The 13,925-nt window shown below is 37.6% G+C and overlaps 1 protein-coding gene across 1 annotated transcript in view; it reads left to right on the plus strand.

Moving 5' to 3' along the window:
* acbd6 (acyl-CoA binding domain containing 6) overlaps window positions 1-13,925 on the plus strand; it is a 34,664-nt gene that overhangs the window by 11,814 nt on the left and 8,925 nt on the right. The window contains exon 6 of the mRNA XM_032573114.1: window positions 834-923. Coding sequence (XP_032429005.1) covers window positions 834-923 — 90 coding nt within the window. The remainder of the gene's footprint in view (window positions 1-833; window positions 924-13,925) is intronic.

The raw sequence follows: 13,925 nt of genomic DNA on the forward strand, positions 1-13,925 counted from the left end.
ACGAGGCCCGCCGTATCTTTGAAAGAACAGCACAGCCCTACAGCTCATGTGGAAGAATATGCTAAAAGAACAACTATTAATTGTGCACTCCACAAATCTTGCCTTTATTAAAGAGTGGCGCAGAAACAAGCTATGGTTGGAAAGAACCTTTGAGAAAGAAGGCTGTCTGTAAGTTATTTCATCTCAGAGATGAGATGAAACTTTTTGGCCTACATTCAACTGAAGAAGATTAAGACTAATAACCTGCACATACTGTACAGCCCCCATGGTAAAAAAAATAGTGGTAACAGCATCATGCAGTGCTTATTTTTTATTTAGTAGGGACAGACAAGCTGGTTTGAGTTGATGGGAAGAAGTATGGAGCTAAATGCTGAGCAACGGTGAAAGAAAATATGTTAGAGGCTGTGAAAGACTTTAAATGTTCCACCTTCCAGCAGGACAACAAACCCAAACATACATCCAGAGCTACAGAGGAATTGTTAGATCAAAGTTTTTTAATGTATTAGAATGGCCCAGCCAAAGTCCAAACCTAAATCTTGACATTGGTGTTCAGAAACTTTCCCTTCAATTTGAGGTAATTTGCAAAGAAGATTGGACAAACATTTCAGTCTCTAGATGTCCATAACTGGTGGAGGATTGGCCCAAAGGACTCACGGATGTAATTGCAATAAAAAGTGATTCCACAAGTATTGATTCATGAGCTGTGGCTATAAGTGCAGGCTATGCTTGTCAAATTACTATTTGTAAAAACACTTGAATATTAGTCATCATTATTCCGCTTCACAATTATGCAGCTTTTCGAGTTTTTGTGATTTGTGTGCTTGTGTTGGCAGGGTCGGGCTCTCCTGCACTGGGCCTGTGACAGAGGGCACAAGGATCTGGTGTCTGTCTTACTGCAGCACAAAGCTGACATCAACAGTCAGGTAAGCAGAAAACCTCTCTATATATTTATAGAGTTTTTCAACACCTACATAGTACATAAATAAAAAACAAACAAAAAAAATAACATTTTGCCCATAAGTGTACTCAAGAGTGCTAGTCAAGTGTAATGAATAAAGCTCTTAGACTCAGTGCTGTATTTGTCTTATAATACAAAACACCATGTAAAAAATTGTGACAGTTACAAGAGAGACATAGCTGAGCATAACCTTCTGCCATCCTGGAGGAGATATTTTTCAAAAATCCAGTTAAAGAGGCATTTTCTCAAAAAGAAAGTTAACATTCTGTAGCGCTTTCTTTTATATTTATCAGCAATAGTTGGATAAGTTATTCTAATAGTTAATAAAAGATTATTGTTTTAGTTAACAGCCAGAATTTTGTTCATTTCCTCACCAATGATCTGTCAAAATTGTTTCACTTTAGTACAACACCAGAAACGATGTGTAAGGGTAAGCTGAGTTGCTTCAACTCTGTTGCAAACACTTAAAGATTTTACATTTCTCCAGTCATCATTCCATTCACCATCTGTAATTTTAGTTAACTTCCTTTTCCCACAATCCCATCAAGTGAGTAGTTTTCCCTGCATTGACACATTTAAGAGTTCTGTAAAATATGCTAATAGAAGTAGGTAACGTTGTCTTATTGTATCTAATATGCCCTGAAAAACCAAAAGTGTAGTATTTTTCCTAGGTCCTAATGTGTAACTACTAGAAAAGGTTCTTTTTGAAACATTGTATTTTTAAATCAGTTAATTAAATGACAACAGGGTAGATTCTCTCATTAAGTTATTTAGTTTTGATCTTTCTTTGTCACTGGAATTTAGAAAGTTGTTCATTATTCCTGGTTAAAAAAAAAGCTGAATTTCTACAAATTGGGGTAAAAACAGGTTATTTGCAGCTGGCTGCAGACAGAATTAGAGGTTTTGCTTTCTTTAGAAAAAGTAGAGATCCTAATGTACAGTCGAACATAGAGCGGTCTATGTCAATCCAGAGTGAAGTAAACTTATTACGCACTCAATCAGCAATGACGCATAAGTGGCCACTGAGTTGGTATTTTCAGATATCTGGGAGGTAAAAATCCCCTTTACAGAAAAGCAACACAATGTGGATTTTTTTTCTGTTCTTTTTCTAAGGATCTTGTTAAATCTAAAGCTTTTTGGAGCAGATCTGTTTTTCCCAACTGTTTAGTTTAATTTTATAAAGCTATCTCTTATGTATATGGAGGAAATTTTTCCAAATGCCAGAGAAGATGGGAAAGTTGAGAAACTTTTCTTTTATGGAGTTGAGTTTTTCATTTGCTCAGGTAAAGCACGAGCAACCTGTGAAATCTCCAGCATCCCCATCAGCCATCCCTTTTGTCTCTCCATCCCTTTCAGAAGGTCACCTTTAATTCACTTTGTTCCACACATAAATCCCTCAGGGCTTTAGCAGACACTGTTAGCTGGTAGCTAGCCTGGTGTTTAGACTCTCAGAGGTTTAGCAGCATCCAGCGGGCTTTAGCTTAGGCAGTAAGCTGGCTCAGCTGCACATCCGAGAAATTACTCCTCTTCCCCCTGCCCACCGCCGTGGCACGGGGCGGCTCACCGGGCTGCTCGCTGAGGTTTTAACTGCGAGGACAAATCAATTGGAAGTAATCAGGCAAATTGTTTTTACGTTGCACAACCCACATAATCAGGACATTTCACAAATGACTTTCTCTTTTGTGGTCATGTGTGGCCCCTTTTGTTTGTGAATGCTCCCAGCGAGGGGGTGGACGTAAGAGTGGAATAAGTACAAAACAATTCACTCATGATTTACAGCCGCACCAAGATGGTTCAAGCACAACTGGACCTGTGTGAAAACAGAGGCTTTTTTTTTTTCTCTTTTCAAAACGTAACACATTCACAGTCATTTATTTCTGATTAATGTGAACATTGGCTGATATTAGAGTCTCACATTATTCCAACTTTGAGTGAAAATACGACTGTATCGCAATACTTTCACGGAAAAGTTAAAGCAGAAAATGTTGTACATTTTAGAATCATTTTTATTTAAGCAACATTCCTGCCTTTGCTATTATGGTATGGCATTGATTATTACTGTGATAAAAATATAAGCGCTTTGTCTGTAGTTATTTTTTATAGGAGAAGCTCCCGCTAATTTAGCTGTAGGCTTCAAGTGCTTGTTGTACAGAATATTACCTAATTTTGCTTTTTTTTCTCTTTAAAGAGTAAGACTTAGAATGAAAATTAGGACCTCTGCAATAAGTCACAGGGCATGTTGAGCGTGTCAACCTTCCAGACCACTCAGGTCTTCTGGTTCAAGTCAACTCTGCAGCCCCGGAGTCAGATCCAAACTTGACGAAACAGCATTCAGATTTTCTTCTCCTCTAAGTTGGAACAAATTTTGGAAAACTGAGTTCTTTTATCGTTTAAAAGTCCATTTGTTTAAAGCTGCCTTTGATTAACAACTGGACCGTCATAAATTGTAGTTTGTTTTTCAACCTGTCATTGCTCTCCTCTGTTTTGCCACTGCAATGTCATGTTTTGCTTGTTTGCTGTTTTATCAACTTTTTAATTATGTAAAGCACTTTAAATTGCTTTGTGGCTGAAATGTGCTAAAAAATAAAATTGCCTCTCCTTGCCTACTTAGTCAGGAAATTTGCTCTAGCTGGAGTGCAGTGAACTGCTTGACACCACATTTTAATTTTAATGATCCTATGGATAATTTTTCCTAACTGTCCGTTCATGGAAAACTTCAGGAGTTTTTTTTAAAGAAGTGAGATTTCACAGGAAATCAAAGCACTGATCTGTTCATAAATTCAGGTCATTGGGAACTTTCCACCTGTCGCTCTCTCAGGTGTCTGAGGAACTGTTCAGTGGAGGAGACTGAATATTAAAAAAATGTTAATTTCCACTGGAGCTGCTGGGGACAGATTTATGTGGTGGCAGAGAGCAAAATACAATCAGCTAAATCATATCACTCTGTCAAGATGCCAATTATCTCACTATATAGCTTACTAAACAATACACTTCAAATTAGAACATGTTTGAACATCCTCTACTTTGAAAGGAGCCAAAATAAACCAAAGGATATAGGGAAGATAAAAAAATGTAATAAAGGCTTTTATAAATGTGTCCTTTTCCCGCAAAGCCTCTGACATGAAACAAAGACACTTTATGGTTGTACATGTCCATGAGAGAAACAGAGGAATGTTTGGCTTGTTTTCGGGCTATTAAAGCATCCAGTAATCTCCCTTGACCTCTACCAACTGCTGAGCAACCAGTAAATAAAGATCAAACATGATTTATGCTTAATTTGTTGATTAAAACAGGGAGGGGGGGCTTAAGAGTTAAAACAAAAAGTATTATTATTTGCTTGGCAGAGAAGGAAAATCGTTGGAAAGTAATCAACTGATTGTTTTAGCGAATTGTTCCCAAACCCTGGTAACCTGCATTAAGAGCTCGTTTGATAGTTAATCCAGGATCAAGGGACCACAATAGGTAGCTGCGTGAGTTTGAATACGCAGATCACAGATCTGCCACCTGCCAGCTGTAGAGCTGGCTCTGGTGTTTGTACGGTACATTAAACCTCACCATGTTTCCGCAGCTAATACTCCCTGAAAAAGTGGGGCAGGCTTCACCAACTGTGGGGTACAGAGGCAGTAAAACCTTAATTCACAAAACGCTGTAAACTGAAGTTTAAATAATTGACCTGTTGTTCAGGCCAGAGTACGTAATAATGAAGAGTAGAGTGTAAATATCCAGCATGCCTTCATTCTAAAGCAACAGGGAAAACCTGATCCACACAGCAAAAAGATCATAAATAATTAAGATTTTATACGTTTTGTGTTGGTATGGTTATTTTCAAACCATCCAGCTGCAGTTTTTTGCAGGTATTATTGAAATATGCTTAGATAAACCAAAAATCATTAAAACTCCCCTGGGTAATGTGTGTAGAAACCTTGAAGTAACAGCGGTTGCATTCTCTTAACAGTGAGCTTTACAGATTTGACTGCATGTTGATTAGACTTGGTCCACCTCTGTTCACAGGTCCAGTTTTTTTTTTATTTTACTTTATATTTGTTAATCTGAATGGTGATGATGACAATTTTTGATTAGTTTGTACTTTTTATAGACATTTTTATACATATTTTTCAGGGGTGCCAGTAAATGTAGGACAACCTGTGTGTTTTTGTGCTTCATTCATTTTAGCACAGTCTGCTAAAAACAAGTATTGTGTTTTTAATTGTCTTAACAGAGCTGTTGACTTATAGCTCTTTTGAAATTGTTGTAGAGGCTCTTTGATTTTGTCAGTAATGTCATTGGTTTTAATTACACCGTATTAAGCTTAGGTAAATGAGAGGACGTTCTAAAACAGGTGGTGTGGTGGTTTCAGTTATATAAATGGGTTACTAACTACAGGTTGATCTAAATAAGAAATATCTAAACTAGAACAGATCTAAAAACATAGTAATCATATTTTCCCTTCTTGTGAGATAATAATGTTGTGATATATATATAATTGTAATGTTTTTCTTTGGGAACAGGTCAAATTGAATTTTCAAGAATGTCAAGATTATATTGTTCTCCTCCAAAAGAGCTGGAAGGCTTGCCCATGTTAGAAACATATTTACAGCCAGCTATATTTATTATACACTTTTTAATTTAATCTTTATTTACCAAGAAGAGATGTGTGTCTTCAACTAGAGCAACTACACACACAAAAAGTTTACTAACTCTGCTTGATGAGTAGCTTTTTATTACACTGAACAACCATGTATAAATACACATCTTGATGTAGAGGAAAAGATGCTACTGTGTCTCAAAAGGATTTAAAAAATCAAGCAAACAAAACTACTCAGTTGATTGCAAAAATAGACTAATTTGGGTAAAAAGCTGTTCTGTGCATCAATAAAACCTGAAAGGAGAACAGTAAACAATTTTCCTTGAGAACAAAATTCAAATTCAGTTCAAAAATACATTATTAACCCCAAATGTAGATTAAATGTTGCTGTAACTTATATTATAAAGGTCTCTTCTGAGAATTGCTGTAGATGCTAATGGCTGAGGGCCAGAATGATCTCCTGTAGCAGTCAGTGCTACAGCGGCTCTGAAGAAACGCCTGATGGCAGAAGACATTACACTCTCTACAACAAATTTGTAGAAGATGTGCAGCATCTTGCTGGGTTTAACAAAATAATAGGACTCCTTCTGTAAGGTACGGTTTAGGTCTAAAGGATATTTAATAGGACATGTTTGTTTTTAGGGTAAGATTACTGATATGTGTGTTATAATTACATTTGGACTGAGATATTTAGTTATATAAATATAATGGTCAAAGGTGAAGGTAAGAAGTTTGGGAATGCTTTGCGTCAGTGGACAGTCTCCACAACACAAGTGTGTGTGAGTTTGCTCTGCTGGTGGTCATTGCTGTCCGGATGTAGTAATCCCAAATTTATGCACACACTCACGCACACCCCCACTCTCTGTCTCTCACAATGCACTGCTTTTGTTTTCCAGTTGGAAATCCCAACCTCTCTTCTAACCTTACCGTCAAGCCTTAGGGTTACTATGGAGAAATGGATTTCAAGATATCACATGCCAATTAATATGAAACGGGGTTAAAAAAGGCCCTGCTTTGGGTGCTTTGGGTCTGTGATGCTGCAGGTGATGACAATGGCCAAAAATGGTCAAATGAAGGCGTTCACAATGCGTGAGTTAGTCTGTGATTACAGAGAGGCTGTGTGACAGAGAGTGGGGATTAGGCTGACAAAGAGGATAGACAGGTGAGAGACAGGTTAACCCAACAGGAACACAATGCCAGGAAGGAAGGAAATATTAAGGTTTGACGTAAAGGGGAGCTGATGGGAAGAAAAGGCAGCGCTGGTGTTAAGCACATGTCTGTGTGTCACATGCTTCTACTCGACTTGTTCCGGCTTTTTTTTTTTTTGTTTGCATTTTGCACGACTCTGTTTCTCCTCTCCTCATAACTCTGCCCTGCCCCCGCACCCCGGTTCCCTTCAATCCAACCCTCCCTGCCTTTGCCCCTGCTTTGTATTAAAACAACATGATCCATGAGGCGGGGAGAGCAACTCGCAGCACCGCTAATTCTAATTAATCCAGCGTGGTGGCTCGGCCACGGCAGGCCCCAAGCACTCTCAGTCTATCAGATAGAAATTCATAACTTAATTGAGGTCAGAGCCTCAAGCCGAACGAACAAAAGTCTCCAGCCAGGACCAGCTAGATCAATAGTAATAAATATCAGTGGCCTTCAGTTGGTGGCTGGTGAATACACAACAAATCTCATGCACACAGTTTGCACTTGAACCCCTTACAGAAATGTGGACAGTTTTATTGTTTGTGTGTGTGTTTCAAAAAGGTCTTTCAAGACTTTTATCATTGCATTTTCAAATCTGTGTATATCAATATTTTTTGGCAAACAAATAAAAAAGAAGCAATGTGTCTGTAAGTTGTTGGACCATAGCACACTGCATAAAGCCCTGGTCCAACACTCTGCTGGAGTGTTGGAAGACTGCCCTCCTTTTAAAGTTTCCTCATTTGACATTTTCAGTAGTAAAGAATACTGTCCTGAATCTTCTAACTCAGTACAATTCAGTCTATTTCTCTAACGCTAATTCATTACAAATCTCTGTTCAGGGCATTTTGCAAAGCCAACTGATCAAATTGTTATCCATTTAAATAGAATTAAAATAGGTCAAAGTTCAGTCCAGCCCTATAGTTAAATTCTGATTAATTTACCTTGAGTCCAATTCAATCCAAATTATAATACAGTAGGATTCAGTTTATCAAAATCTCCGTAGCAAGAGACTGGATCCTTGAGAAATGAGAATTTACACAAGACGAAGCTGACAAGTCAAAATAATTGTTTACTGATGAACTGGAATCCTCCTAATATAATCTGCCAGTTGGGTTTTAACCATTTCATCAAAATTGGGTATTTCTGTGGGACCTCCATTCTGACATATTGTGAAAATATGTCAGAATTGTAAAAATGGAAAAGCCTTTAAAGGTTTTAGAAGATTTAAACATTGTTCACCCATAGCTGTCCAGAGATTCTCAGCCCTGAGTTTTGTTGCCCAAAGATAACCATACATTTATTGAAAACAAATCAGAAGCTAATGTGTAAACCATTACAGATTTAACTCTTTATGGTAGTTCCAAATGATCCAAGTCAAAGATGATGTTAAAGCACTGATGGTGTGAAATTTCTTATATTGTTGGATTCAGGATAAAGCATTGTGCAGTTTTGCAAGATGTTGTGACAAAAGCTGAGCACATTCTCCTTCAGCCCAATGACACACACCAACCAAGACATCTCCGACATTCTCATTATTGGATGCGAATGTCGGATCCAATATACCTGAAATGGTATCTAATTTGTTAGGATACCATTTCAGGTGTTAAGTCATATTATTCTAGTTGAATTAAGTGATATAGATCTAAAACGGGTACGTTGTAAGTTGATCAGTATTAAGTAAATTCCATTTTGATGTTTAAGAAAAAACTAAGAAGTTTCTTTTTTTTCTACTTTTGCATAGATTTTGTGTGCAGATGAGCTGTTCAGGTAAAGCTCAGGCTGTTTCTTGGCAAACAGAGATGACCTAATCCTCTCATCTGTGTCTTCTTCACTGCTATCAACTGTTTGTGTGATAAAATCGGCCAACACACACCTTGGTGGCTGATTGAAATTCTACGGCGGAGGCATTATTACACATTTGTAACCCTCCCCTTTCCCAGCACTGCCTCCTATAACTAATGGCTCAGTCAGCCCAGTCATAACAAATATCCAGCAAGATTCGTCATAATTGTGTGTGTGCATGTGTGTTTGTGTGTGAGTAATTGTGCATCCCATCGTCTTGAATGTAAAGGGTCAGCAAGAGAGGAAAGGCAGGAAGGTGGGAACTTAAACAGCTGAAAGCTTCTGAAAATTTACATCAAAATGAGGTGTAAGATAAAAGTGATGGAAAAATACCAAGGCAATATTGGTAAATATTTCTCTATTCTCACATTTGCCATTTTAAGTTGGTAACTGGAAAAGTTACGTTGCTGTTTAGGTTTTTGTTTTCTTCATGCAATTTATCTATATCGCCTTAAAGAAATGATACATTATATAGCATATTTACATGCCAATATATATACACACAATAATGTGATGGATCCATAGAAAGGCAAAGAAAATCCATAACAGCACATTTAGATGCAGACTAAGCAGATGCTGTTTATAAGCACTGCACTTCTAGCCTATCTTTGCTGAAAGAGCCTGAAAGAGGCTTTCTGCAGCCAGTTGTAATTGTACAAAACAGTAAATCAGAGAAATAAAACATAATTTATCAAACTTTATGTTCTAAACTGGGGGGGAAAAAATCCACATCTCTCTCTGCTTACCTCTTGAATTGCTGGATTTGTGTGAACGTCTCAGGTCTACAACAGACCTCGATTGTTTGTGTACCAGAAGTCTACACAGAGAAAGAGGGGACATGGTAAATGAAGGGATTTTTTATAGATGTTTCGTGCGCTCACTGGCTGGTAGGCAGCAAGTGATGCCAAGAGTCTCCTCTCCTGAAATGTAGCAGTTTGAAATGTCCCAGATAGAGAAAATGGAGGAAATTAGAGAATTAGACAGAAGAGCCTGTGCAAAATACACCAGGTGGATGAAGTCATAAGAGAGAAATATTATTTCATATATATATATATATATATATATATATATATATATATATATATATATACACACAGTTCAGACCACAAGTTTGGACACACCTTCTCATTGAATTCAATGAGAAAGTGTGTCCAAACTTTTGGTCTGTATTGAGTTTGGACTCCAAAAGTTTGGACACAGTTGTGTGTCCTTTTCCCGCAAAGGACATATATATATATATATATGTATATATATATATATATACGTATATTAGTGTGTCCAATTCCATGATGAAGTAATAAAAGCTAACTTCCCATCTTTCTTGAAACATCCGTTGATCAGTCCACCACTCCTGTTATTCATCCGTCTGTCGTTTGTGTGTCAATCATCAGTTCAACCCTCAGTCATCACATCCATCGATCTATCCATACATACATTTTTCTGTCTATCCATCCCTCCATTTATCCATCCTTCTAATTATCTATCCTTCCACCCAGGATAGATAATCCTGGGTGGGATTATCCATCCGCTTGTCAATTCTTTCCATCCATCCATCCATCCATCCATCCATCCATCCATCCATCCATCCATCCATCCATCCATCCATCCATCCATCCATCCATCCATCCATCAGTCTGTCCATCATCTGGAGGTTTAACCTTAAAGCTGAGCTTTAAAGAATTGAAATCTCTGGAGAGGAATGGCATAGTACTGACATGAAGCAATGCATTGTAGGCCCTGCTTTAGTTTTCACGGTGTCTTTGTAATGTTTAAAAAAATAATGCCTGGACTTTTAAGTTGCCAAACCAAAGGAATATATCAATGTTTCTGAGATGGACACAATTGTATTGTGTGTTGTATACAGAGAAGAACATTTTATTTTTGTTTGATACTCATAGTATTTAAATAGCAAGATTTGTAATGTATGATTTAGCTATTTTTGCTGTTCAAACTTTTTCTTCTAGATTCACATCCAAGTGAACATTATTAAATGTTGCACATAAGTATTATTTTTAGCTTAATATTTAGGTTTGTGAAGGTCTAACTCCATGAAAGATGGACTTATAGCTAAGGAGACTTGCAGATTCAAAGTGCAAAATATTATGCTCAATGTAAATCAATCTAAAATTTTTATTTTAAAAGGCTGCCTGCGTTCCTGCCAAGGCATTCATTTGAATGTCTAAGATTAGCTGATGCAAGAACAGCAGTTTTGCTGCTTAGCAGCTATTCTGGTTTCCATGCAACATTGGTTGAGCTTAAGATGGTTCTTTCTGAGGAAGTAAGAATGAACACATGCCTCTGTAAAAGTTCATACAACCACACAAAAGGCACAATATCCACCTCACACCGCCTTTGACATTTTATAAGTGACACTGTAAGCTGCTCTTATAGGATTCATATTTAGTACTTGCTGCACATTAGTCCAACTCGATGAAATGAGAAAGCTGTTGCCAAGCTGTGTTAAAAGCGCCTATCAGACACAGAAACAGTTATGAATCTATAATATGAGCACTCAGAAAAGGGCCAGCAACTTGACAGTAATAGTGCAGCCTAAAGAGCCATTCAAGCAGGTAACAGTCCTCTTTGCCATCATCAGCTGTTGTTTCTTTCTTATTGGCCACTCACTGGGCCTTGCCTACACTCAACTATTTGATTTCCATCGTTCTTAACCATCCACATAAATTGTCAGGCGCATTAAAGCTGTCCTCGACTGTTTCAGACAGAGAGAGGGGGCAGAGTGAGGGAGTGTGAGCTGGATTCAGACAGCCAGGGGAGGGGACAGGGCTGAGGAGAGAGAATAAACAAAGTAAGTGTTTTGCCTTCCATCAGTCTCCTGCAGTACTCAGCTTTATGAGTCCCTCTCTCCAAATGCCTCAGCCACAGCCCCCACTGCTGGCATTGATTTTCATATTACACTCTTTTATGTATTTATTTATTTCATATATTTCTTTTTAAACATCATCGATGAGCCGCAGGAGGACAGACTGGGCCTCTGGTGAGGTTAATTCTGAGCCTCAGCCCTATCCTCCTCTTTTGATGGCTTTAATGGAGGCTAAGGTGTCCCATGAGGATAAGCAAGCCCAGTGACATGGAGGGGGAAGAGAAAAATGTGGGGGGAAGATGTGCATGAAGAAAAAAGAACGAGAAGCAAATTTGATGAAAACCCAGTTTCTTTTGTTTGGTGAGACAAGAAAGTCAAAATGTAATGACGTGTTCAAGATATTTCAATAAACCTGACGTAGATAAAGCATTGCTATTGTCCTAGACTGGCAGGGTTTTTACAGGGACACATTTCCATCAAGAAGACACAAACGAAAAGTATCCAAAACATGCAATAGATTATTATTGTCTTATAGAAGTTGTGGGTTTGTTTTTTTCTTTTCAGTGGTTTGAATCAGAGGGGGCAGGGTGAAGTTCCAGGCAAGTGAAGGACACTTCCTAGACATGTGAAGGGCAGGGAGTTTGGTGTCAGGCTAATCTGGCCGTGGGTGGCAGCGCTCACATAATGAATGGTTAAACTCACCTCTCCCTGCACACAGACAGATGCCTAAATCTGATTACAGCTGGCCCCAGATCCTTTTAAGAGGGGGCCTTTTCAAACACTCACCAGCAGGATAACTGCACACAAATACAAAGGGCAAATTCATGTGCAAGACTATGTCTAACCTACTTTCAGAAATGCATTGATAAAGACTTTTTGTTTTTGATATGATGGCTTCTATATTTATAGGTCAACACCTTATTATAGTTAATAAAAGCTAAGCCATATAGATGTCAGAATTTTTTTCCGAACCTGATATCCAACAGGATAATAATAAAATGTAACTTAACATGGAATTTTTTTTTAGGTTAAGAAAGCTACTATAATGTTTGGAGCACCTGAAACATGCCAGTCTTTATTCTTTACACCGGAAGATATTTTCTGTCAACTACAATCTTTAATAAGATTATGATTTACTCCTGCCTGCAAGGATTTTATATAGAACATACTGAACACCTTTAGCAGGTGAGTTATAAGTTTTGATATGACTTATTGATGGTTTGGCTTATAACATATTTGTATGCCATTATCTAAAAATTGTTCTACTGCCTAATAAACTTAGCATGTTGCTTTGAACAAGATTTGCCTGGGAATATTTGACTACAGCACTTAAAACTTAAATCTCACTAAGCTTATATATATATATATATATATATATATATATATATATATATATATACACAGTACAGACCAAAAGTTTGGACACACCTTTTAATTCAATGAGTTTCCTTTATTTTCATGACTATTGACATTGTAGATTCACACTGAAGGCATCAAACTATGAATAACACATGTGGAAATATGCACTAAACAAAAAAGTGTAAAACAACTGAAAATACCCCTTATATTCTAGTTTCTTCAAAGTAGCAACCTTTTGCTGTGATTACTGCTTTGCACACACTCTGCATTTTCTTGATGAGCTTCAAGAGGTAGTCACCTGAAATAGTTTTCACTTCATAGGTGTGCCCTGCCAGGCTAATAAGTGGGATTTCTTGCCTTATAAATAGTCATGAAAATAAAGAAAACCCATTTTAATTAGAAGGTGTGTCCAAACTTTTGGTCTGTACTGTATATATATATATATATATATATATATATATATATATATATATATATATTGATACATTTGATGTAAGATGCATGAAATAAGGGAATCTCACTTTGCAAAAAAACGTTTGCTAAGATCTTTGTTTTTTTCATTGAATGTTTTAAACACAGTATCTTTAAAAACTGGATGCCACGCACAAACTGTGTATTTTAATTCACACAAAGTCTGATTTTTGATTTTGGCTCTGTGGTAGCTGCTCCAGATATACTTATGATGCCGTATAGGAGTATCATCTCTTCCATCCTGATCTGCATTCGGCTTTCTGATTAATGGCACCTACTCGTCATAACCCTATCTCTTGGAATCTGCATACCAATGATCCCGGTCCCCTATTGATTCCCCCTCATCCAACCCACACACACATTCATCCTCACTCCCCCCAACCACTGTCATTATAAAAGTCAGCAGCTGCTGCATGCATTGATCATAAATCATAATTGCTTGTTCATTTTTCCCTACTTGTTTAATGTTGCTGTCAGGGACAGCAGGAGGAGAAAAGGAGGAGGCGGGAAGGGAAGTGAGGAAGAAAAGCCCAAAGAAAGTTTACTGCGACACAGAAAAATGAGCTAAGAAAAGAGAGCTACAGGAAAAATCACTGTAGTGAGACAAGCATGTAAGCCCATTCCACCTTGGTTGTTAGCTCCTAGAAAAACAAACTAAATTATATTTGGTTGGTTTTGCAAAACTGACTGACAAC

Source organism: Xiphophorus hellerii, chromosome 9, assembly GCF_003331165.1.
Source record: "Xiphophorus hellerii strain 12219 chromosome 9, Xiphophorus_hellerii-4.1, whole genome shotgun sequence".
Lineage (NCBI taxonomy): Eukaryota > Metazoa > Chordata > Actinopteri > Cyprinodontiformes > Poeciliidae > Xiphophorus > Xiphophorus hellerii.